The sequence below is a fragment of the Bidens hawaiensis genome, unplaced genomic scaffold (assembly GCF_021521415.1).
Source record: "Bidens hawaiensis isolate Kalapana, Puna unplaced genomic scaffold, B.hawaiensis_p1.1 tig00024811_1, whole genome shotgun sequence".
Classification (NCBI taxonomy): Eukaryota; Viridiplantae; Streptophyta; class Magnoliopsida; order Asterales; family Asteraceae; genus Bidens; species Bidens hawaiensis.
The window spans coordinates 200,576-226,739 of record NW_027493924.1 but is presented as its reverse complement, the minus strand read 5'-3'; the positions used below and the strand labels follow the sequence as shown (position 1 = coordinate 226,739).

Here is a 26,164-nt window from a genome sequence, read left to right as displayed (position 1 = left end):
TGGAATTTATAGACACACGTTATCATTTCATTAGAGAGTGTGTGGAAGACGAACACATCAATGTGGAGCATATTAGCGGTAAGTTACAAAAGACGGATATACTGACAAAGACACTCTCAAGACTCAAGTTTGCAACTATGAGGCAAATGCTCAGTGTTTAAGATCTATGACAAAAAGATGACTGGATTAAGAGGGTGAATGTAGTATTAATCACTCGTCATCAAAATGCAAGTGTCGTAGTGTAATTAGTTAAAATTATGTTTAAGTTATGCTTAAACAAGTCTGTAAAGTCTAGGGGTTAGAGTGTCAAAATGTCAAGTTTGTAACTTTCAAAAACGCATGTCTGTATTTTGTTAATCATGAAACGTTGAATCCTAATCTTGGTGATCTATAAGTAAGGGCAACATCTGATCATTCAATTAATTCAATCCAAGTTCAAGTTATCAATAAAGATTGTTGTTCATATCATATTTATTTCTTATCAATTCATTATCAAAGACCCAGTTTGGGCCAACATAATTTTAGCTTCGGAAATGAAATTATTTATTGTGATAGGTTTTATTTGTGTGAAATTAGAAAAGTGTTTTTTGATCCATATTCATGTGATCATGGTGTGCACCAATCATTGGATATCCAACGTGTTATGATAATTTTGCCATTGATTATAAAACAAGATAGCATCTATTTCATTAACATAATCCCCATTTTCTCAAACTGATCAAAAAATCCACTGATAACTCAAACAATAAAAACTTTAATAAGAAAAGTATGAATTAAAGAGAAAAATAATATATACAAATATCAAACTTCTACATATCTATCTTGTAACATTCATTAATGTGCAATACTTAACGCCGATTACCAATGTGATTACTAGAGTTTGGCTAAATATTACCGGCTAACAACAGGCAAGTGATCTTCGTTGTTAATTGGCGATTATTAATTAATCAGGTAGCCTCATTGCTTATATTGTTGCTCTTGAGAAGCATGCTTGAAAAGTAGGTTATGCTTTTATATATCGTTCTTAAAGTTGGAAATTTTGTTTCTTTAATTCCATATTTCTATACACTATTTTTTAGGCAGGCCAATTCTCATGAGAGCCAAATAAGCAATAACCCGATAAAATACAAGCATTATAACCAAAGCAACAACTGCGGTCATTTGCCCATCGAGCCCAACACTCTTAATAACAGGAAAATCTTCAACCAAACAAGTCCGGTTACCACATTGGTAGGTCTGGCCATGTTTATATTGTGACCCTATCAAGAGCTTGTAACTATGCTGACTGATCGATACGTATCTGATCCAAGATACAAAAACAGGCACATGTTGAATATAGTAACCTCCTGCTAATGTGAAGGATGACATGATCACAGACCCTAGAATGGTTGCTGACTTTTGGTCCATGACCAGGGCACCTAGCGTTAGTCCAAGCCCTTCTGAGACCAAGACACTTACGAGAAGCGTGAACAACGTATACAAGAAACTTCCAACCGATGGTTTGAGCCCGGCCATCCAATAGGTTATTTTGCAAAACAAAGTGGGAAGAACCATCTCCATTGGAAGATCTCCTAATGTTCTTGACACGAAATAAGATGAAAGTCGGTACATTCCTGAAGTTCTTTCTTTGTCAAGCATTAGTCTTTCTTGAGGAAATGTGAATATAGCTTGAAATAAAGGAAAAAAGCCCCAAAATCCAGTGCAAAAGAATAGCAATCCTGTCTACAAATGATAAAAATTTTCCAAAGTATCAAAAGATTCAATGTTAGATTGCAATTCACTACAAGAAAAGTGACACTTGGTTGCATAAATATTAGTGGTTTATTTATTTTTTACTTTAGAAGGCGCATTTTGCATGCGTCAAATAAACGTAATTTTTTTTTGCAATTATTTTTTCTAAAGGCGAACACACACCCTCTAGAATCTAGCTAGTCTAAAACCCACATATGGCCCACTTTGTGGTACTCTAACTCACGTTGATTTTATGGGGATAAACACTATATGCCATTATTTATAGGTGAGATGAAATATTATACCTGATCGTGCAAGTGAGATGAATCGCATTGCCACCATAGCAAACCGCAAAGAAATGCTATCGCTATAACCTGACCAATTTTGGGTGTAGAAAAGAAATTGTGCCTCCGTTCTTTGACACCTCTTCTAAACAAAATCTCGACTTGCTGCCACCAAGTTGTGGTCCATCTTTCATCTTTAATGTCCTCTAAAATATTGTTCACATGATCATCAACTTCTAAAACTTCAGCTTTCAGATTCTCAGCAAGATTTGAGTTATAAGCCAACGCCAACTTCTGCCTAATATCATATTGGTCTGAAAAACTTGAAGCCTCTGATGATATCCCTAGTTGGTTTGCAAGTTTCACCAAATTCACAAAGTTAGTTTGATGTATTGTAAAACACACGTATTTTTCGCACCTTTTATCCACGTTATTATATTATATTTTATGTATTTTAACTTGTTTTAGATAGGTTTTACATATTTTTATTTATCTTGTAGGCAAAGGGCGGAAAGGAAGAAAAACCGATCTTTTTTAGGAGCTTACGAGCCTTATACGCATGAGATTTCAAGAAACAACTCAAGGCCCGGTCCGTTACATCATGGAAAAGCCCAAGCCTACTATTATATTATAACATAAAAAAGAAAAAAAACCTAATGTGGGCAGCTAGAAGCCGATCGCAACAGCATCAGGGAAAAGAAGGAAAAAAAAGTTTTTTCGTGCTAGGGTTCGGGTCTTGTGGCGGCTAAGGAAGGAAGAAGGAATCAAGGACAAGCCTCGGGGTCGTTCTCCATTAGTTTTCACGGCCAAGAAGCAGCCCATATTCATCACATATCCTTTCTTTTACATTATTGTTCATCAATCTTTCATATACTTGTTGAATTGTTAACTAGTTTTGCAATTTCCTTAAGGATTGACTTGTTTATGATTAGAATTTATTGTTGGACGGTTGTTAAGATGATTGGTATGAGTTTTATGATGATTTTATTGTGTGCTAGCTGCTGTCCAATTATGATTCTCGGCTAATCTTGTTAGTTCTACCTAGGAATGATGTTAATTGTTAGTGTTTGATGAGTTTTATGGATTGTTTGATTGATAGACTTGATTTGTTAATGTAAAGTTTGATTTAGACATGAAATAGGTTGTGTTTAAGAGCTGGAAATTTTGGTGATTCATTGCATAAACCCCGTGTGTCGGTTAATTAGTTTTGTGTTGATTGATCGGTGCATTGTTTGATTCTAGACTTTGTGTTTAGGTTTTGTTTGTGGTAGGTACAACCGTAGGGTTTTGTTACATGAATTTGGGGTTAAAGTACAGCGGTTAGGCACCTTTTTAGAGACCGAGAGGTGATAAGAAGTTAGGGTTGTCTCACTACCTTTGCATGCTAGAATAAGGATTGCGCGAGAGCGAGTTCGTTTCTTGTCAGGTTTAGGTGTTTTGAGCGACTAGTTGATCTATTTTGGTTTAAGTTGAATTGTTCCTCTATCCTTGGTTGTGTAGTATTCATTGCCATTAGGGTCGAGTGTTGGTGAGACCGAGAGGAGATCCAACATTAGAACACGTTAGCAATTGTTTCCCGGTTTGGTCGTTTTAGTCGATTTTGAGTGGTTTAGGCTTGTTGAGTGAGACCGAGAGGTAATCCAGTGAGCCCGAGCGATCCTTAGTCGTTTCATCTTTAGGGACCGGTGTCTAGATATCATTCAATCCATTAGCTTGTCAGGCCTACAGTTTGATTCAGACCTAGGTAGACGTTTTTCTCCATCCAAAGTTAACACAGTTAGTTCGTCGTTAAGTTTTCTAGTTTTGGTAAGTTTTGTCAGTAAGTTAGGTTAGTTCAGTTAAGTAATTAAAAATCAAAATCAATTAAATATTATTCTAAGGTAGGTCTTGTCTAGGGTTAGTAATCGTTAGCGTCTTACGTGTCCACGTGTTCGATACTCGGACTTCCTAGGTCTATACTACTTGCGATCGGTACACTTGCCGGTTGTGTGTGGTTTTAGGATTTTCGTTTTATATTTAAAGCTTAGTTGTGAGGGTCATTATTATAGGGTTATCCGACGCACATCATAGTTATTATGCAAATAGATCATGACACTTAATTAAAGCAACTACTGACATACCATTTGCAAGATCTAGCAAGAAGTCTGAAGGATTCATTGCTACCAACGGCGAAAAGCCAATACTTTCAAAATAATCCATAACTTCTGAGCCTTTCCCGAAAAACAACGAATTCCCTTCTGATAGCAACAACAGTTTATGAAACATGTAGAAGATCTTACTTGATGGTTGATGAATTGTCATCACAATAGTTCTTCCTCCTCTTGCTAATTCCCATAATGTTGAAACAATCCTTTGAGCCGTCATTGAATCTAGCCCCGAAGTTGGTTCATCCAAAAACAGCAAACTAGGATTTATAAGCATTTCTTGCCCGATACTAACTCGCTTTCGCTCTCCACCAGATATCCCTCTTAAATTTGGGCCACCTATGATTATATTTTTGCATCTTGTCAACCTAAGTTGATTGATCACGGCTTCAGCATTTGAGATCTTTTCTTGACTTGTAAGATTCTTAGGCAACCGCAATAAAGAAGTGAATACTAAGGTTTCGGCAACAGTCAAGTGAGGGTATAAAACATCATCTTGAGTTACAAAACCGATGTATCGTTTCATAATACTTGAAAATGGTTTGCTATTGTAGGTGATAGTGCCCTCGAGTTTGCCGCTTAGTCGGCCACCTAGTGTCGTCAAAAGTGTAGTTTTACCAGAGCCAGATGGACCTAACATTGCCAACATTTCTCCGGGCAACACCATGCCTGTGATCCCTTTTAATATAGGCTTCTCTAGCGATGTGTTCTTTTTCATCCATCTTTGTTTCTTAATTTTGATGGTGTATACCACTTCATGAAACTGTCGTATTTCATACCAAATGTTAGTTAATTATTCAAAGACAATTTTTAACTGTTACAAACTAAACAGAAATTTTAGATGCTCATGACATTGAACTTAAGTATTGTTATAGAAAAGTACATTTAAAGCCTTCATGATTACTTGTAACAATTGTAATTGATTGATCTCGTTGATTAATAAGGTATTGGCGGGTCTGTGAAATTTACAGTATCAAGGACGAAATACAACCCGGAGCACTAGTTAAATTAAACAGGCAAGTTCGAAGCTCAGCATAAGCTTGAATATATATCTCAAAAAAGTTCTTGATTTTGGTCAAAGGTCCACAACCAGACTTATTTTTATTTAAAAAGTTGATTTCTTTATTGCTTTGTTTAATTTACTTATTGAGTAAATGTTCTTAATATGACACAATATTGAGGAAAGGATTTTAATAAACTTAATGATTTATCTATAAACACAACTGTTTCTCACCTATGGCCTCACATTTACTTGTGCAAAGAAAGATCAAAAAGTAATCCTAATATAAAAAATAACAAATATTCAACTTTGTGACAAAATAATTGATAGATATGCAACTTAGTTATTTTTTTCATATTTATGTGATGTGATGAAGAGGTCATAAAATTTGCGGCTGGCTTACAAATTTTGCATCCAAGTTGATGTCGATCTCTAACTTTGCAATCGTTTTGATTTTCACGGCACATCGTTCGCTATATTTACAACTGATTTTTGTGTCACCAAGTTTGAAACTTATTTTCAATCATTTAATTTCTAGCAGTATACCCTAAATTGGATTGCATTCAACTTTTAAATGGAATATATGTGCATATCTCTAACTTTGCAATCGTTTCGATTTTGACGGCACATCATTCACTATATTTACAACTAATTTTTATGGAATTTTTTTTACCAAATGTGTAGTTGGAAAAAATATTTGTCAATTTGGTTTATTTTGAAAACTAATTATCAAAATGAGTGTTTTCTTGAAACTTGTTTCTTTCTCTCCTAATCTAATAGGTTAAATCTAATTCACTAAAATTAAATTTACATATTGTTAAAATTAAATAAAAGAGAACATTGCTATTATTATTAGTATTAACTAGCGGTTTACTCGCGCGTTACGCGGTGAAATTTGTCGGTATATCCGGGTGTGGTATCGGAGTGTCAACGTGAATTCGGTCAGTATTGTCTACATTCGTTACGTTACCAGAACTAAACCTAAAAAATAAAATCGTCAAATTAACATGTTTAAACTAAAAACAAAAAATAAATAGCGTCACTTGTATTACGTATTATAAAAAATGTTAGCATACTTATCGGTCGGTAAAACTAGGCCGTTGGTTCCATGGCGTTGGTAAAACCCGAGCGTTACAACGGTGAGCCAACATGAATTCAGTCAACATTGGTTACGTTCGTTACGGTATAGACAACGTTGGTAAACCCGAAGCGTTAAAACCCAAAAACTAAATTCGCCAAATAAGAATATAAAAATATTAACATAAAAAAATTAAATATTTAAAGCAACATTTATTCGGTCAGTAAAACCCAGGCGGTGGTAAATCCTAATCGTTGTTGTTCTTGGGCTTCGAGGCGGTAGTTCGGCGTGAATTCGGTTGGTTTCAGTTATGCTCGTTATGATATCTGAACAAAAACAAAAAAACTTTAAAATTGAGGTGGACCAAAGAGGTTACATCGGCCGATAAAACTCGAGTGTTGGTAAAACCTGGTATTTTCATCATCTCCGTTATAGTTTCAATTGCGTTAGTCACGATACCAAAACTACAACAAAAATAAAATAAAATTGGTGTCCGGTCAGCTATCGTTAAGTTCTTGAAAAAAAATAAAAATAAAATTTATCAGCCAATGTGGTGCCGCCACTTGGCCCAATCACGGGCTTGCGGCACCAACATTGTACTTTACTATATTTAGATAAAAAGAATATAAAAATATTATCATAAAAAAATTAAATATTTAAAGAAACATTTATTCGGTCGGTAAAACCCAGGCGGTGGTAAATCCTAATCGTTGTTGTTCCTAATCGTCAAGGCGGTAGTTCGGCGTGAATTTGGTTGGTTTCAGTTATGCTTGTTACATATCCGAACAAAAAAAAACAAAAACAAAAACAAAAACAAAAACAAAAACAAAAAAACTTTAAAAATTGAGGTGAACCAATGGGTTACGTTGGTCGATAAAACTCGAGTGTTGGTAAAGACTGGTATTTTCATCATTTCCGTTATAGTTTCAATTGCGCTAGTCACAATACCGAAACTACAACAAAAATAAAATAAAAAATTGGTGTTTGGTCAGCTATCGTTAAGTTCTTAAAACTAAAAAAAAATAAAAATAAAATTAATCAGCCAACGTGGTGCCGCCACTTGGCCCAATCACGGGCTTGCGGCACCAACATTGTACTTTACTATATTTAGATAATATCGTCTTAATATCGTCTTTTTTAATCTAAAAGTCTGTTTATTATTCATGTAGGTCCCTAGGTGGGTGGATCTAACAATAGTCTTGGATCAACCGAGCTTAGTGCTAGCGGAAATCACATTAAGCCACCTAAGCAGTCTCGGATCTTGAGATGTTATTTTCGATGGTTTGAGAGAACGAGAGAGAGAGAACCGAGAGAATGAGACAGTGTTATAACAAAAGGTTTTTATTTTTAAATATCAACAACAACCTTTACTTCTCATGGCATGCTTCCTATTTATAGGGAAGCATGCATGAGAAGTAGGATGCATCAAATGCCCAATGGGCTTCTTCACACTTTTTCTCTTGGGCCTAAAATACAAAGTAAACAAAATGACCCAATACATAATTATCAATACAAAAGACTAATATAATTAAAAAGAGACCTAACAATCTCCCTCTAGTCTTTAGTATTGGAATCCGTCAGTGTCGTAATCCAGCCAGCCGTCCTCGGGTAGTGGAAGTTCAACAACTCTTCTAACAAATTTGTTGAAGGCTTCCACTATCCCGTCTGTGTTTTGACGACTGATGTCCTCGGTGGTTCCCAGGGGTGAATTGTAGAGCTTCTTGATATCTTCTATATGTAGCCACATTAGCTCGTGCTCGTCAAATACGCGTATCTCAGGCCGATCTTAGCAACGTATGACGGCCTCCCCTGTTGTGTTGTCAAATTCCCAGCCCATGAAGTCTCAAAGGATGTTGGGAATAAAGGGCTCTCCATGGTAGATGATATGACAATTCTTTGGTGCCCTGTATCTTCACATTGTTCGTGGCTCTCCGGTGGCTGGGTCCATCTCTCTTGGGTTCTTGTATTTCCTTCCCTTATTTGGCTCAACATCTTTGTAGTCGACCCTCGATTGACGATGAAGATAATCGAGGATCCAACTATCCAAAGTGCTCCCAACCGCACCATGACCTAGAGCTTTTCGAAGATAATTGAGGTCAAGCTCTGGTAGTGACTTCAGCTCATGGTGGTTGAGATAAATCAGATCACCACTATATCGTCTAATCACCCAACACGCGTTCTCCTTATTGTACTCTGCGTATACAATCAGCGAGTCATCGTGGTAAGGATAGATGAGATCGCGGGCACATGCACGACTCGACACAATGTGATTCTTTCTCTTCCTCTTTGGTAGTTCCTGTGTCAAGTCGTCAGTTGGATTGGAGACGGGATCAGTGGCGGGAGTTTCTGAAGCTTGAACTTTAGCAGGAGGAGTGTCTGGGTTGGGTGAGTAGTTGATGCAGTCATCTTCAACCCTCGCCTCTGTATTCTGATCAACAAGATGCTCCAAGTTCATTCCTGCTACGATAAAGTCATCCATAATACCTGCAAAGTCGTCAGGAAACAAATCTTTATACATGTCAGTGATCTGTGTATCATGTTCCCTGACTTTGCAAGCCGAGTCGTGAGCAGCAGGGTCTTGAACTTCATATTGAGTGTGTGAAGGTGATTGAGTGTTATCTCCACCTCCACCTCCTGCTGCCCCGGCTCCTCCATCTCCTCCATTCCCCCATCATTATCACCGTCGTCATCATCATCAAAACTATCATGAACGTCATCGTTGTCATCGTCTTCTTCATCATCATCATCATCTTCGTCATCACCATCGTCACTTTCAACATCAACACCTTCCTTCTCACCCTCATTACTACCACCAACACCGCTAGATTGGCCGCCCTGTTGTACTAACCGACCAACAGTCGCCTCACCTTCAAACGCCTCAGCCCTAACTCCTCGCAAGGCCACACTTAGACCTGCGGTAGGCTGTGAGCCACCAGCCTGAGAAGTCTCACCAGACCTTCTCCAACTCCTGAAAACTGTGTCAAGCCTATCCTCCAGACCATGAAAATCATCTTCATGAATACCCATCAGGTCTGAGGCCGCTTGGTATTTGCTCACCATTTCTTCATTTGTTTTGAGTTGCAGCTCATTCAGACAATCTTGCTCCTTTATCTTTTCTTGTATAGCTTCCATCTCGGCCCTGAGTGAATCGAGGGAAGCGGATGAACCGAGCTGATTCTCCAAGATTGTAACTCTTGAGTTTGTGGCCTCATTCTCAACATCCCACTTCCGAGTGGCATCCTCGATCTTCTTGTTAAGACTTGTCCTAGGAGCACTCGCAGATGGAAAATTTCTTTCCAGAGTGGCCAATCTGTCTCCAAGTCTTGAATTATCTGCTCTCAGGATTGCGTTTTCAGATGCTTCACGGTTCATTAGAGCTTGCAGATTCTGGATTCGGGTGTGGAAGGTGTTTGTCAATAATCTTTGATTTTCAGCAAGTGCGTCACTTGCCTCCTTCTGTTCTTCCAACACCCTAATCCTTTCCCTCAGAGCGGCTTTCGCTTCCTCATCCTCGAACGCCTTCTGTTTCATTTCTTTAATGAAATGAGGAGCACAATCTCTCGTTCCGCCCTCTTAGCGTTGGATTCCTCCAGTGCGACAATCCTATCGAGGATAGGATCAGCATACACCGGAGGTGTCGAAGACATTCCTCGGGAAATGGGTATGGGTGAGATAATGGTGGATGGTGGGGCGGTGGACATTATGGGTGGTGAGGTTGTTGGCAAAGGTAGGGTGATGGCTTCGGTAAGGATTGGTGAAGTTGTAGTGGTGGGTGGTGTTGGGATTTGAGAAGGTTCGGGTTGGGTTTGTTGTTGTGGTGGTGAGTGTGGTAAGGATGGTATTTGGGGTAGGAATGTTGAAATGGGTTGGTCTGTTGGTGAAGGTTTAGGTGAGGATTCTGGTGAGTCGTGGAGTAGGGTCTTGGTTTTCTTGGCTTTGGTTTTCTTTCTGGTTTTTGGTGTCTTGTAGGTAGGGATTTGGATCTTGGTTACGTATAGTGTTTTGAGGGCTTGGGCCAGGGCTTCTTTGGTGATTTTTGGTTGGTCAGATGGTTTGTCTTGTGAGGGAGTCTTGACAAGAAACTTGGTTGACTTCTGGGAGTCCCCAAGCTTCCTTAAACGCTTCAGGGGCGGCTGGTCTTCTTCTTCCTCCTCAAGCTCTATTACCTTTCCCTTTTCAGCCTTCTTCCTCTTTAGATCGTGTTTGGTCTTGGTTCGGCCCTCAGTTGGCTCGTCAGATGAATCTTGTTCCATCTCAGCCTCTGGCTCATCAACCTCTTCACTTTCAACGGATGCCTCATCCCCAGCAGGCTCCGTTTCCTCAAACAACCCAAATTTAGGATCTAGTCGTGGTCCCTCATATTGATGTCCCTTGGTCTTGGTGCTCAACAACACACCAAAAATAGAAGTCTTGATCTCATTGACGTGAAAGGGCTCTGGAAGGGATTTCTTGTCCTTGGCTTTCTTTGACCCCAGCCTTGGAACGTCTGGGATCAAATCATCCAGCAGCATCTGTACAAATCTCGGGTACATAAGCCACGTGGAGTCGTTCTTAGCATTAGCAAACATGCACAGAAATATCCTCCTTGAATAGTTGAACTCTTCCCGTCTCGTCAATGCAAACATTATACGAACCCAATCCACTCTCATACTGTCAAAACCCCCACGTATGTCATCAAAGCAATGAGTCACAATATGGAAGAGAAATCTCCAGTAAGGTGGTAGATGCTTCTTCTCCAGACCCTTCCATTCCGCGTCATACCCCATACTTCTCACAAAATCTTCCAACTTAGTCCTATCACCTCTTTCATAAGCATAGGTTGGTTCGTCATTGATCTTTAATGCTCTTCTGATATCTGATTCGGTAATAGTTAACTTCTTCCCTGCAACTTTGGTGGAGAAAGGTAGAGCATCATCAGCTACTTCAGCAAAAGCCCAGAAGTCCAGGACCCATTTGTAATAAATAGCCGAGTTGGCTATAATAGTATGTACAAGGGGTGATTGCTTAAGCCCCTTGACCATAGATGTGAACAATTTGTCCCCTTTTGCCTTTGGCAACCCGAGAGCACAGAAGTTATTATGACCCGAAGGAGGATAATCAGGATTCAGAGGCATGTTTGATAATGAAGAGATCTTAGGGTTTGAAAGTTTGAAGATGAGAGAGAAGAGAGAGAGTGAAAAGTAAAAGTTTTTTGGTGAATAGTGAAAGAGATTTTAGGTTTCCCATTTATATAGGGTCAGCCTATCTCGCGATAAGGTCAAAACGTCGCGAGTATTCACCAGAAATACACTCTCAGTCCTTGGTCTTTAAAAATATTTGCATTTTCAAACCCGAAAAGCATTTACTCACCGAATCCATGCACTTGTTTAACTTTTATGATTTTCTTTTGTCGGTTCGTTACTTGTTAAACATTTGCAGAATTGATCTCTTTTACAAAACAAAATAGAATAAAGTAAAATTTGATTTAAAAGAAATAAAACAAAAATAAAATAAAATAAAATGAAAGTAAAATAAAATTAAAAATAAAATAAAATAAAACTAAAACTTAAAATAGTGAACTGTACAGGTACTTAATATTTTAGAAAACAAAAACAAAACAAAATAAACTTAAAATAAAATATTTAAAACATTTTGAGTTTAAACATAATATTGAATTAATTTACATAGATCTATTCTTTATCTAATTTACAAAGAACGATCACGACATGGAATCATATTGATTTGCAAAGCCCTAGATCGCGTTTCCATTTTGAAATTATTGTGACACAAGTTCATCATTGACTGTAGATATTGTCCTCCTTTTTAACTTGACAAGTGTTTTGATGCCAAAATGATACGTTTAAAGTACAATTAGGCACGATACTTATGTGGTTCCCACTTAATCAGACATGTTACTGATTCCATCATATCTCAGGCTTACTTTGTGTTAACAAATCACCTCAACTTGACTTAAACCTTTCTTAGTTGATCACAGAACTCTTATTAACATACTTGACTTATTGTACACTGTACGCATGACACTTTGTGCTTTGCACACTTGACTCGATCTAGAAAGATTAAAATAAAGCAGAAGTTCAGGCCATAACAATCAGGTTGGATAATACCATATTATCGCGCAGAGAAAGTCCGAGGCTTGAACAAAAGAAAGAAAGTAAAACAAAGCAGAAGACTCAGGGCCTTAACAATCAGATCTTGTATGACTACAAACGTAGAAGGTCCAAGGGTTGAGTCGAAAATAAATGAAGAAATAAAACAGAAGTTAAAATTCCTAGGACTGACTCCTTTTCTGACTCCTTTTCTTTTGTTTTTCTGACTCTTTTGTTTTCTTTTTCTTGGCTTTTTACTTGACTCTTTTCTTGACTCAATGGAAATTTAAAAATTGACACATATTTCATAAGACAACTGTGATCAAGTAAAGAGAGGCTTGGGTATGACATGTATAATTACATTTTTGCCTTCATGAATATGACTTCACGGAATCATGCAACCGCTTCTTAAACTTATAGCCACTGGCAACGGCATTAATTTAAGTTTATATCACCCGACACTTACTTGTTTGTCAAGCCTACCTACGCATCTATGAATGATTTTGTAGCCTTTTGTCCTACTCTTTTAACGCGCTAGTATCATTCCATATCAACATACTATCACTTTCCAAAGGTTCGGATCAAATTCTTAATTTAAAATTTTAAAATAACTGTCTCCCTCTATAAAGGAGCTCCCTTTAAGCCGGATAACACTTTTTGAATTTTCTTAAAATTTTCTTAAATGAGAGTAAGGATGAAATTAATATTGTATATAAAAATTAAAATCTTTTTGTTAAGTCAAGTTACTTGATTTTTGTTTTTCTAAAAGTAAATTTAAAATCTTTTTGATGAGTTAAGATTAACTCATTTTCTCCCTCTAAAACTGTGACATATTTGAAATATATATACAGTTTTAAAACCTAAAAGATAAGATTTACTCAAAAGAAATCATGTCCAATGACTCAACAAGAAACAAAAATCGGGCACGACTGAAAGCTTTTGTAAAGAGATCTGCAAAGTTATAGTCAGTATGGACCCTCTTTATGTCGACAAGCTTATGATCATAACAATCACGAATAAAATGTATTCGGATGTCAATGTGCTTAGTCTTTGAGTGCTGGACCGGGTTTTTAACAATAGCAACGGCCGCCTCATTATCACATTTGATCATGGATCCATAGAAATTCAAACCGTAATCCAGCAGCTGATGCTGGATCCAAATCACTTGAGAGTAGCAGCTGGATGCGGCAATGTACTCGGCTTCTGCTGTGGATGTGGACACGGTGACTTGTTAGAAATTCTTGCACTGCCATGAGATCAACCTATCTCCCAGGAATTGACATCCACCCGATGTAGATTTTCTGTCCAAGTTGCATCCACCATAATCACTGTCGGTGTAAGCATGAAGTTCCAAGGAAGATTCCCTTGGATACCAAAGACCCAAACGTGGTCTACCCTTCAAGTATCTGAAAATACGCTTGAAAGCCGTTATGTGGGATTCTCTTGGGTCGGACTGATATCTGGCACACTGACAAACAGGGAACATGATGTCCGATCTGATTGCAGTGAGATACATCAGGGAACCAATCATTGACCGGTAAAGGTGTTGATCGACTGGTTTTCCCGATGGATCAGGAGCTAGAACGGGTCGCGTGGCGATTGGTGTCATTAAAGATGATGAGTCCTTGAAACCAAATTTCTGAATAATGTCTTGAACATACTTTTCTTGGTGAATCAAAGTCCCGTCCTTCTTTTGCTCAACTTGTAAGCCTAGGAAGAAAGTCATCTCCCCTAAGGAACTCATCTTAAATCGCTATTGCATGACCTCAGAGAACTCCTTGCACAGATCCTCATTCGTGGACCCGAAGATGATGTCATCGACATAAACTTGCACCAAAATCAAATCACCGTTGACCTTCTTAACTTGATCAACGATTCCTCTCTTGTAACCATTTTTCACCAAATGATCAGCCATTGTGGCATACCATGCACGAGGTGCTTGGTGAAGACCATAAATTGCTTTGTCAAGGTGGTAAACATGATCAGGATGAGATGGATCTTCAAAGCCTGTCGGTTGACTGACATAGATTTCTTCTTTTACTTTCCCATACAAGAAAGCAGTCTTCACGTCCATTTGATACACTTTGAAGTTCATGTACGAGGCGTATGACAGAAAGATACGAATTGCTTCTAGTCTGGCTACTGGTGCATAGACTTCATCGTAATCAAGACCTTCACGTTGCCAAAAACCTTGTACAACAAGCCAGGCTTTATTTCTAATGATCAACCCCTTGTCATCCTTTTTATTTCGGAACACCCATTTCGTTCCGATCGGCCTTTTATTTTCTGGTTTCTTCACTAGCCTCCAAATATGTAGCTTCTTAAACTGTAACAGCTCTTCTTGCATGGCTTCTACCCAGGAGTTGTCTTTCAGTGCGACTTTGAAATCCTTGGGTTCCACCTGTGAAATAAAACAAGCAAAAAGACATCTGTTAATGTTACCGGAAGTACTACATGTTTGGATGCCAGTGGACGAATCGCCAATGATGTTCTCAGTCGGATGTCGACGATGAATCGGTAACTATGGAATTTGTTCGACATGCTCGACTGGTGTTGCCGCAAGTTGATTGTCATACTCTCTATGGGATAGTTGAAGACAGTGGTCGCAGGGACAGAAACACTTGATTGAGGATTAGTTTCATCTTCTTGCGGTTCAACCAAATGTTTTGGAGCAATGGGACCTTCCTATAGGTTGTCATAGAATGGAAAAGCTACTGCTGGAACAGAGGTAGTGTTGGTGTCATCAGAAGCATCATTTGGGCTTGGTTCAACCTGGTCATTTGATGCATTCACCTCCACTACAGATCCTTGATTGTCTTCTTCTGAGGGAGGTGTGGGGACAGATTCCACTTCACTTGGTTCTGCAAGAAGTGGCTCTACTTGATTGACTTGAACATTTTGATTGTTGTCGGCTGACACGTATGAATCAGAATCCGAATCAGTCACGTCTTCGGCAGAGGGTTGCTCATCAACAACCAGGGCTTGTTGATTTGCCACTGGTTGTACATAATGTATAGGTGCAGCAGCAGCTATGTCAACATGTCCAAGATCTTTCAAAACAGCATGCATCAGGATAGACTGATCATCAGCAGGTTGAACAGGTGGAGAAACAACAGGGGAAACCTTTGGTGCATCTGGTGTCATGTACATTCCACGAAACTGCTTGAACAATCCTTCATAATCAAACATCCAGTCCGGACCATTGTGTGCATCAGTAGGGTTTAACTCCTGCCAATCAATGTTGAAAGACTCCAAGATCACTCTTGGTTTCTTGTTGTACACACGATAAGCACTTTTATAAGCAGAATAACCAACAAAGTAGCACTCATCCGCTTTTTCAGCAAACTTGGAGGTTGTTCCAGCATTTGTTTGGAGTATGGTACAGGGACATCCAAACGTTCTGAAGAAATTTACCCTTGGCTTCGTTCCATAGAAGACTTCATACGGAGTCTTGTTCAGTCTTTTTTTCAGAAGCACACGATTCTGGGTAAAGCAAGCATCGTTGATGGCTTCGTTCCATAGAAGACTTCATACGGAGTTGTGCTGTTTGCATTTAGAGCAAGATAAACATTTTTCAACACAGTGGGAAAAGATTTTACTGGTAAACCCCTCACATGTTCACCTTTAACCAACGTATTTAAGTTCTTAAAGTTGACGTGCCCCAAACGTCGATGCCATAAAGATGAATCGTTCTCCGAGGCCTTGGACATCAAGCAAGAAGCAGAACGCATGGAATAATTGCTTCTCATGTCCAGAATGTGGGCATCGTTGTGCCTCAGAGTACGCATCATAATCCACTCCTCATGGACTTTAAAACCTGGTTTCAGAATGAGACATTCATTTTCAGTAAAAAGGGTTGAGAATTTCTTATCACAGATCTAAGAGACGCTGAGCAGGTTTTGGTTTAGCTGTTCCACCAGATTGACTTCATCGAATGTCAAAGTACCATTCGAGACCTTCCCTTGTTTTGTTATCTCTCCTCCAATGTAAGCATTTGAATGATGAGTTGCAAAATGATTTGATTGCCTTGGTTTTTGTCGAGAGTAGTAATAGGCATTATCAAATTGATCATAATATTGAGAACTGTTGTTATGATTTGTATTTTGAGAAAATGAAATTTTCTTAGGTGGTATGTATTTACAGGAAGTGCTTGGTTTTTCATTCACAAAACCAAACTTTTCTTTTATCAAGTTCTCAGCCTTATTATCAGTTGATAAGCAGCTTTGACTAGTCTGTTCATTAACCTTGACTTCAATGGTTTCATCAAACAGTTTCACATCCTGAATCAGAAGAGGAACATTCAATTTCATTGCAAACATTTATACAATTGTCATCACTTGATGATTCACAAAACACATCCTTTGATCTAGACATTAAACTTCCTATCATTGATTCACACATTTTGTTACAAACAGGATTGTTAATTGATTTTGTTAAACCCACACAGGATTCAAAATGGGGTTCTAACTCTCCCTTTGGTTTACAATCCTGGTTAACCTTCCCACAATCACCACTTACATCACCTGCTACACAAGACACGTTGACGTGAGACTTATCAGATGATGAAATTTGAGTTGTTGATGTAGAGGCAACTTAAACAAATTTCACTGGTTTTGGTAGTTTACCAATACCATAGCCATCTCTTCATCAGGAGAAGTATTATAGCTAAAATGGGGTAGGCAAGGGTAATTATCATTCATTGGTGGAGGCACCGCTGAATAATCATAACCTAGCCCAGATTTAACTTTAGCACTCCTCTGAGCTCTAATAAGATCATCTAACTTCCAGATGATGCTTCAAATCTTTCAACTTGTTTTTCCTTTTCTTGTTTATCAGAAAGGTGAAGTTTTAACTTTTCAATCTCATCTTTTAATTTAATTATTATGTCTTTGTAATAGATGACATTGTGCTCTCCTTGAAAGATTTTAAGTTTAAGATTTGCAACATCATCGTGATGTGTTTTAATCTTTTCAACATATATCTTGTCAGCCTTCACATACTCAGCATTTAGTTGACGAAGTTTTGCGTTTTCTTTCAAAACTTCGTCCTGAAGATATCTATAATAAGTAACCTTATTCACACAAGCTTGAGTGCAAAGATTTCTTTTTACCTCATCAGATGGTGACACATCAGAACTTGTAGTAGCAGACGAAGAAGCTTCATTGTTTGTGAAAGCCATGCCAGCCATGTTGAGAGGATTTTGCAGCTCTTGGAATTGATCATCCCAATCCACACCAACTTGGACCTCCGATTGGGAGACAAGGGCCTTTGAGTTTGAGCTTGAGTTGCCCTTGTGTGGATGACCTCCAATTCTTTGTGATGAGCTGCTTGGTTTCTGCACCTCATGCCTTTTTCCTGCAGCCTTGCTGTTCTCTTCTCTGTCACCTCAGTCACACGAATATCATTGGCAGGTTTTGATTGGTTCGTGCATTCTCGGGAGAAATGACCCATCTCACCACAATTGTAACATCGCAGCTTCGACTTATCAAACCCAATCCTTTTTCTGTCAGAATCATTGAAGCTATCTTTCTCGTACGTCTTCATGAAGTTTGTAGCTCTTTGCGCCGCCATTGCCATTTGGTACTTGATATCCATCTTTTCAAGATCCTTTTGATTGATATCTCTTAAATCTCCAGCTTCAAACTATGGTGGCAATAGATTTCCTTGCATCAACTCTTCATGGCTTGACAGAAAAGCATGAACTATTGCGATGTTGGAGTCATTCAAAATGGGTAGTGCTTCACAGAAACTTGAAGGTTTGCTTGGTTGAGGTTTTGAAGATGAGGAAATCCCTTGTGCTTTTAAGGCTTGGGCAACCGCACTGTCGACTACCTTTTGAAACGAACTTGTAATGGAAGAATCTGATTGATTACTGGTTGAGATGAATGCTGTTGGTTGTGAAGGTACACTTGGGGAGTACTTGGGAGTGGTCACAGGATACACATTCTGTTGAGTCTTGCTTATGAAAGCAGTTGGCATTGAGGAAGCAGAACTTACTCTAGCTTGATTCAGAGAACTTAGATGATTATTCATTCTCATCTGCTCATCCATCTCAAATGACTTGATTGTGGAGATCAAATCACTGTTTGTCATGGCATTCAGATTTGTAGTTCTTTTGAGTGTAATGGTATTGATGCTCCAGCTGTATGGTAGTGAATTCATCAACTTGTGATTGACCTCAGCATTTGCAATGTTGACACTTGCAGCCCTAATTCTTACCATCAACTTCTCAAATCTCTTGACCAAATCCAAAACAGCTTCTCCTTGACGATGATTAAACATATTGAATTCTTCCTTTAATAGGGCCTTCTTGTTTTCCCTAATTTCGGCATTGCCCTCAACTTTCTCAACAAGAGCTTCCCACAGACCCTTTGCACTTGTGAGTTCACGAAGAGTTTCAGTGATCTCATTTGAAAGGCAAACAGTCAAAATGAGATAGGCTTTCTTGTCTTGTGCTAACAGGTCCCTATCTGCTTGATCATAGTTTTTTGGAGCCTTAAGTTGTTCCCCAGCATCAGTGCGAGTCACGGGAACATGAGAACCTTGTTCAAAACATCTCATCAAATCAGTCTCAGTCAATGAGATATAGTTCATGAATCTCCATTTGAAGTCTGCAAAGTTATCATCCAAGGTCATATACTTTGGTGGCTTTGTAGGTGTTCCCACTTGGTTTTCCAACAACAAATACCCCTTCAACAGCTCAGAATCCGTGCTTGTCATGATTTCAGAAGTCTCAAACACTTAGCAAACTTTAAATTACTTGAAAATTCAACACAGGTAAGTTTTTCGCGCGAAACCCTTTTTCAAGCGAAGCGAAAAAATGAAGCCAAGAGAAGCGAAAAATTCAGCTAAGCGAAGCGAAAAAGGTTCAGCTAAGCGAAGCGAAAAGGTTGCCCCAAGCGAAGCGAAAAACTTCTGATGAACAGTAATGCCAAGCGAAAAAATTTCTATGTGAAGCGAAACGTGAACAGTGAAGCGAAGCGAAAAAGTTTCTAAGCGAAGCGAAACGTGAACAGTGAAGCGAAGCGAAAAAGTTTCCAAGCGAAGCGAAATTGTTTCATGCGAAGCGAAACAGTTTTAAGCGAAGCGAAAAACCTTTAAGCGAAGCGAAAAACTCTTTGATGCGAAAAAGTTCAATTTTCTAGAAGCAATCTTTCTTGGGATTTGTTCCACCTAACTGTCAGTTCTAGGTCAAAGGTTGGTACACTGATCTTCATGCCATGAGAAGCGAAAATTTTCACTTGTCAATTTCAACACTTTTCAAACAACCCGTAACACCAAAGCTTATCACTTTTAAGCCTAAAAACTTTTAGATCTAGAACTTGAACACTTGCTATCTTCACCAAGAACGCTTTATAAAACTTTTATGAAGATTTTGCCGATTCTTTTTGTATTTTTCTTGTTTTTGTGGTGTTTGTGAACTTTTTTTTTTAGCAAGAACACTTGTTTTCATCTTCTCAAGATCAAAACCCAAGGTTGTGATCCAAAAACCCTCAACTAGTGAGCCAAAGCTCTGATACCAATTGTAGGTCCCTAGGTGGGTAGATCTAACAATAGTCTTGGATCAACCGAGCTTAGTGCTAGCGGAAATCACACTAAGCCACCTAAGCGGTCTCGGATCTTGAGATGTTATTTTCGATGGTTTGAGAGAACGAGAGAGAGAGAGCCGAGAGAATGAGAGAGTGTTATAACAAAAGGTTTTTATCTTTGAATATCAACAACAACCTTTACTTCTCATGGCATGCTTCCTATTTATAGAAAGCATGCCATGAGAAGTAGGATTAGAGATGGCCAAAAAAACCGGTTGGGGAACCGGTTTACCGGTTTAAACCGGAAACCGGTTTTTACAAAAACCGGTTTTTTAAAAACCGGTTTGACAGGTTTAGAAACCGCCGGTTCGTCTTTCGGTTACAAGTTCTAGATCCAAAACCGGTTAACGAACCGGTTAATGGAAAAACCGGTTTTTTTTATTAACCGGTTATGGAAAAACCGGTTAACCGGTTATGGAAAAACCGGTTAACCGGTTTATAACGGCTATATGACCGTTTTTTTTGTTTTTGGACCGTTTTTTTTTTTTACCATTTTACCCCCACAAACATCTATATATAGTTTAGGTTAGGTATTGGTTAGATCACACTCGATTATACAACTCCAAACGCTCTAAACGTTTATTTCATACGCGATTATTTTGTTATCTCACGCTCAATTATACCACATTACCACTCCATACGCTCTTATTTCGTAGTCGTTTATGTCATACTCGAGTATACCACTCTTATTTCGTAGTCGATTATCATGGCCTCCCAAAGTGCTGCTTCATCCGTCAACATGGGTGCCTCGAACACGGGAGAAACGGTCGTTCGGGTCATCCCCACGAAACGAAACCATGATGTTTGGCAACATTTCGACCTATGCGAAATGTCTAACGGTAGCCAAAAAGCTCGATGCAAACATTGTTTGAAGTTTTATGGCAAAGATGCAAACTCCACTTTAAAAGCACATGTACAAAGGCCCTTTTGCAAGGCCTTGAAGGACGAATCGGGAAGTAGTTCGCAGCCGGAGATGACGAATCAAGGAGCGGTGTTTACGTACGACGTTGAAACGGTACGTCAACAGTTTTCAAACTTTGTGATTCAACAAACACTTCCTTTCAACCACTTCGACAACCCTCAATTCACGGAGATGATGCAAAACTATGTTCAACCACGCTACCAACACGTAAGTCGTTCGACCCTTAGAAGAGATTGTCTTAAAGCATGGAAAAACGCTAAATCCGAACTAATTTCATACTTTTCAAACTTACAAACTGGTGTAAACTTAACAACGGATATGTGGTCGGTACCTCATGGTTCGCCCGACTCATACATTTGTGTGACGGCTCATTGGGTTGACCCCGAGTCGTGGCAAATGATGAAACGAACCGTTGCGTTTCAATTGTTTAATTACCCGCACACGGGTAGAAATATTTTTCAAATCTTGGATAAAGTCATTCGACAATACAAGATTGAACATAAAATCTTTTCAATTTCGTTTGATAACGCGTCCAACAATACGGCCGCGGTTGGCCATTTAAAATTAAAGTATAAACCTATTTGTGATGGAGCGTTTTTTCATAGCCGATGCATTGCACATATTATCAACTTGGCCGTGCAAGATGGGTTAAACGTGATCGAAACGCAAAGAAACAATTTTAAAAGAATGTTACGAGATGTTTTTAGCAACAATAAAACATTTTCAAGATACAAAAAATTTTGTGTAGAAGCTAATTGTCAATTGTTGGGGCCAAATTGGGATTGTCCAACAAGATGGAACTCGACTTGTAATATGTTTGAGAAAGCCATCCAACAAAAAGAATCATTAATTGCGTTTCATCAAATTTTGTCAAGTAGGGGTAAATGTGCACCGTACGATCCTAGAAACTGGTTATTGATTGAGATCGTTACGGAGGTCCTTCAAATTTTTAAATCTTGCACAACTAGTTTATCCGGGGTTTACTATCCAACAAGCCCCATTGCTTTACCAAAAATTGCTGTCATGTGCACAAAGTTGAGTGAACTTCATTGTAGGGTTGCACCTTATTTTGATATGGGTGTAAAAATGAAAGAAAAATTTAGAAAATATTTTCAAGAACTACCCGCTGTTTTGACATGTGCTGCTGCGTTAAACCCTTGCATCAATGTTGGTGGTGTTGAAGCTTTAATAGAAAAAATTTGTGATGAGCTAGGGTTAAACGACGATCAAAACCCCTATTATAGCCAAACTTTAAAGAATGCTTTCAACACCACCTTGTCAAACATGTATGATGTCTACCTTACAAAATACGGGTCGTCTTCCCAAATTCATGACTCGTTAAGAGCTGTTGCCCAATCCCAATCCCAAACCGACCTTGAAATGGGGATGTACTACATGATTTGGGAAGACGCCGGTAAACGTCAAAAGGTAAACACCCAAAGCAGTGAACTTGGAAGGTATGGTGGTACCAACTTTGTGAAACACATGACTCCGGATGAATTTAGAAGTCTTGATTTGCTGGCTTGGTGGAGAGGTAAGGAGGATGAGTTTCCGATCCTCGCCGCCATGACCAAAGATTTACTAACGGTCCAAGCTTCCACGGTAGCTTCGGAGTCTGCTTTTTCTGTTTCTGGCAGGGTTATATCGATTAGGAGGACTCGACTCACTGCACCAGCTATAGAGATGTCGATTTGCTACAAGGATTACTTGGACTCTTTAGATAGGGCACAACATCAACGCTCACTCGATGGGGAAATGGAGTATGAAGCGGGCTTGTATGAAGACGAGGTCAATGAAGGACACACTCAACCAATGACCGATGAAGAAGCCGCGTACGACGATTACCTAAGAAATAGCTCGGGATCGGGTAGCGAAGAAAATTAGTTAAAGAAACAGCAAACATGGAGGCAAATCATGAGTAAGAAACAGCAAGTTGTTCATGTAATCGTGTCTAAGCATTCTTTTTCCTAGTATGTGCTCTTATTTACTTGTTGATTTGGATTTTTCTAATTTAGTTAAAGAAACAGCAAACATGGAGGCAAATCATGAACAAACTGCGATTGGGAACAACAGGAGCATCTGCTAGTTCACAATTAATGTTTGTATTTTTGAGTTAAATCATGAACAACAGTTCTTGGCAAAGATTTCTTCAGTGTTAATGATTTAATTTTTATATTTTTGAGTTACGAATATGCGATAACGATTTAATGTTTGTATTTTTAATGTAAAAACTATAAATGAAAGTTATGTGTTTTTAATCTTTGGTTTGTTGAAAACACATTCACCAACACACACTCATACTCATCTTCCAAGCAAAGAACCCTAACAACGAAAGCGAAGAATGGCTTCGGTCAGTCCGTTTTGCCTTGTAGTTACCGTTTTGCCTTGTAGTTACCGGTTTGTTTATACTGTGAAAAAATAATGGTCTTCATTAAGTACAAAATATAAAAAACAAATATTCGTATTTGAAACCGCGAAATTTAAAAAAAAAAAAAAAAAAAAAAAAAAAAACCGGTTAATAAAAAAAACCGGTTAATAAAAAAACCGGTTAGACCGGTTAGGGTTTTGACAGCAAAAAACCGGTTATTAACCGGTCCGGTTATTAACCGAACCGGTTTTTTTCCGGGCCAAAAAAAAACCGGTCCGGTTAATAACCGAACCGGTTTTTTTTAAAAAAACCGGTTTGTGCACCTCTAAGTAGGATGCATCAAATGCCCAATGGGCTTCTTTACACTTTTTCTCTTGGGCCTAAAATACAAAATAAACAAAATAACCCAATACATAATTATCAATACAAAAGACTAATATAACTAAAAAGGGGCCTAACAATTTATCAAAAAATTATATTAGCATATAATAATAACAATAATAATAATTTTATTGTCAGCATATTGTTAAAATAATAACCTTATGCACCAAAATATTATATTTGCAAGAAGCTGACAAATTCTACCCTTCGTAATTTAAAACTAAAAATCAACGACAATTTCTTTTTATTGCTCAAGTCATTCATAATTCAATGCTAATTTTTTTATTAATATTTTAGGTTTTAGGATACGTGTAATACTAGAAAACTCGATCTGGTTTTGTACAGGGCATAAAAAACAAAAACATAAAAAAACATTAGAAATTTTATTAAAAGACATTAGGTTAGATGTTACTTATAGAATACAACAATAGTAAAGTCCTTTCATTTTGATATATTCGCTACCACAAACGAAAAATAAAACCCAAAAATTTAGTTGTAATGTAAGCAAAAATATATCGAAAAGTGTACGTTCCATTATTTGTTTATTATGTAACATTAAAACTCATGCTAACGAAAGATAAAAACCAAAAAAAATAATATATTCACTTAATTGGTTATTTAAATATATGAGTTAACTAATAAAAGAAAAAACTAATAAGAAAAAGTTTGGCCAGTCCACTGTTGCTTAAAATAAAAATTAAAAAATAAATAAAATTTTAAAAAACAAAGCTACCTGGACCATATTCACCCAAACTTCTAATAGTCATAATATTAACTAGAGGTTGCCTTCAGCGCGTTGCGCCGGTTGCAAGGTTTAAACACACATTAAGCATAGTATATTGCGCTTGTCGTAAGGTTCAAACACACGTTAAACATAGTATAATGTGTTGGTCGTAAGGTTCAAACACACATAGAACATAGTACACTACAATAATACAAAAATCTATATCAATTTAAAAAAACAAAAAGAAAACAAAAAAACCGGAAACCAACATGTTCGAACCCAGATGTTGAATATTGCAAGACCACCACAATACCACCAAGGCAGCTAACATTTATGTTACTTTTGCTGGTTTCAAATCAATAAATATATAAACTACCTTCGAAATATTAAAAAAAATAAACTAGGTATGTTTGGTTGGAGGTAATAGAATGAAGAGAGAATGGAATGGGAGAAGGAATGAAATGGACAAAGGAATGGGAGAAGGAATGAAATGGACAAAGGAATGAAATGGATCATTGCCATTCATTTGTCTTGTTTGGTTAACCTATGGGAATGAAATGAATTATTACTTTATGTCATTTGGTATCCAAAAAAAATTATAGGAATGAAATAGAAATAATAAAAACACTCCTATCTAAAAATATTTTTTTTTTATAAAAAAAAATGCAATGGCGATGGTGGTGGTGGTAGCTCAGGTGACGAAAATGGTGGTGGCGGTGGTTGTGGTGGTGGTGGTGGGGGTGGCAGTTGTCAAGCGGTGGTAGCATTGGTAGTGATGGCGATGGTAGGGCGGCGGCGACGGTGGTGGCGGTCAGGTGGTGGTGGTGGCGGCGGCAACGGAGGTGGTGGCAACGACGACGGTGGCGGTGAGGTGGTGGTGGCCGCAATGGTAGTGGTGGTAGTCGTTGTTAGGTGGTGGTGGTTGTGAGAAAGTAGGGTGAAGGAGGAATGGAATGGAAAAAAAATGAGGGTGGGAAGGAATGGTTTTGATGGAATGGGATTCCATGTATAATAGATGATTTCATTCCATTGAACAACCAAACACTATTTTTTTTATTCCCACGTAATGAATCATTCTATTACCTCTGTCATTCCTGGATACCAAATACTACCTTAGTGCCGTCATATGACAACCACTGATTGAACCTCCTAAAAACTACTGTAGCTTAAGGTTTCCATTTATATATATATATATATATAGTTAGTTTTAGGATAACAAACAAACTCCTTAATTTAAAGGGAAAAAACGGCGCTAATACTTTAATTTATAATATATGATTGTAAACGGATAATTATAAATATTAAATAGAGTTTCTCTTTTATTTAATTTTATTTTTAGCAATTTGTTAATTTAATTTTAGTGAATTAGATTTAACCAACTAGATTAGGAGAGAAACAAACAAGTTCTAAGAAAATACCCATTTTAATAATTTGTTTTTAAACTACACCGATTGATAAATATTTTTTCTAACTACACCCATTTAATAAATAACTCTGATTTAATTTCTAACAGTATACCCTGAATTGGTTTGCATTCAATATACAAGACCGAATTAGGATCATTGACATCATTTAGGCCTATGAAACCCAAACTCGTTTTGTCGTGGACTCGTCTAGCAATACATAAGAAGCAATTAAGTCAATTTCTACATGATGTTAACAATTTACAAAACTAGAAATAATTAAATGTTAAAATCAGACAATTAGATCCATGTCTTATCTTCTACGTGCAACCAATAATTAATTAAAAGTTAAAAATCAAACCTTCAATGTTACCGGACGATCAATTTTGTTGAAGAATGATGAAGTTTGCTCATATGAATATTGTGCCTCTATGTTAGTCATCTCTGCCGACAT

The 26,164-nt window shown here is 37.9% G+C and overlaps 1 protein-coding gene across 1 annotated transcript; it reads right to left on the bottom strand.

Annotated features, from left to right (window-relative positions):
• Nucleotides 1–1,068: 1,068 nt before the first annotated feature.
• Nucleotides 1,069–26,164, bottom strand: LOC143570002 (ABC transporter G family member 9-like). Its single transcript, XM_077055769.1, has 4 exons — nucleotides 26,072–26,164; nucleotides 4,136–4,922; nucleotides 2,037–2,359; nucleotides 1,069–1,722 (listed from the first exon to the last, which is right to left on the bottom strand). Exons 1-4 carry the CDS (start codon nucleotides 26,162–26,164, stop codon nucleotides 1,069–1,071), a joined length of 1,857 nt encoding a protein of 618 aa, XP_076911884.1.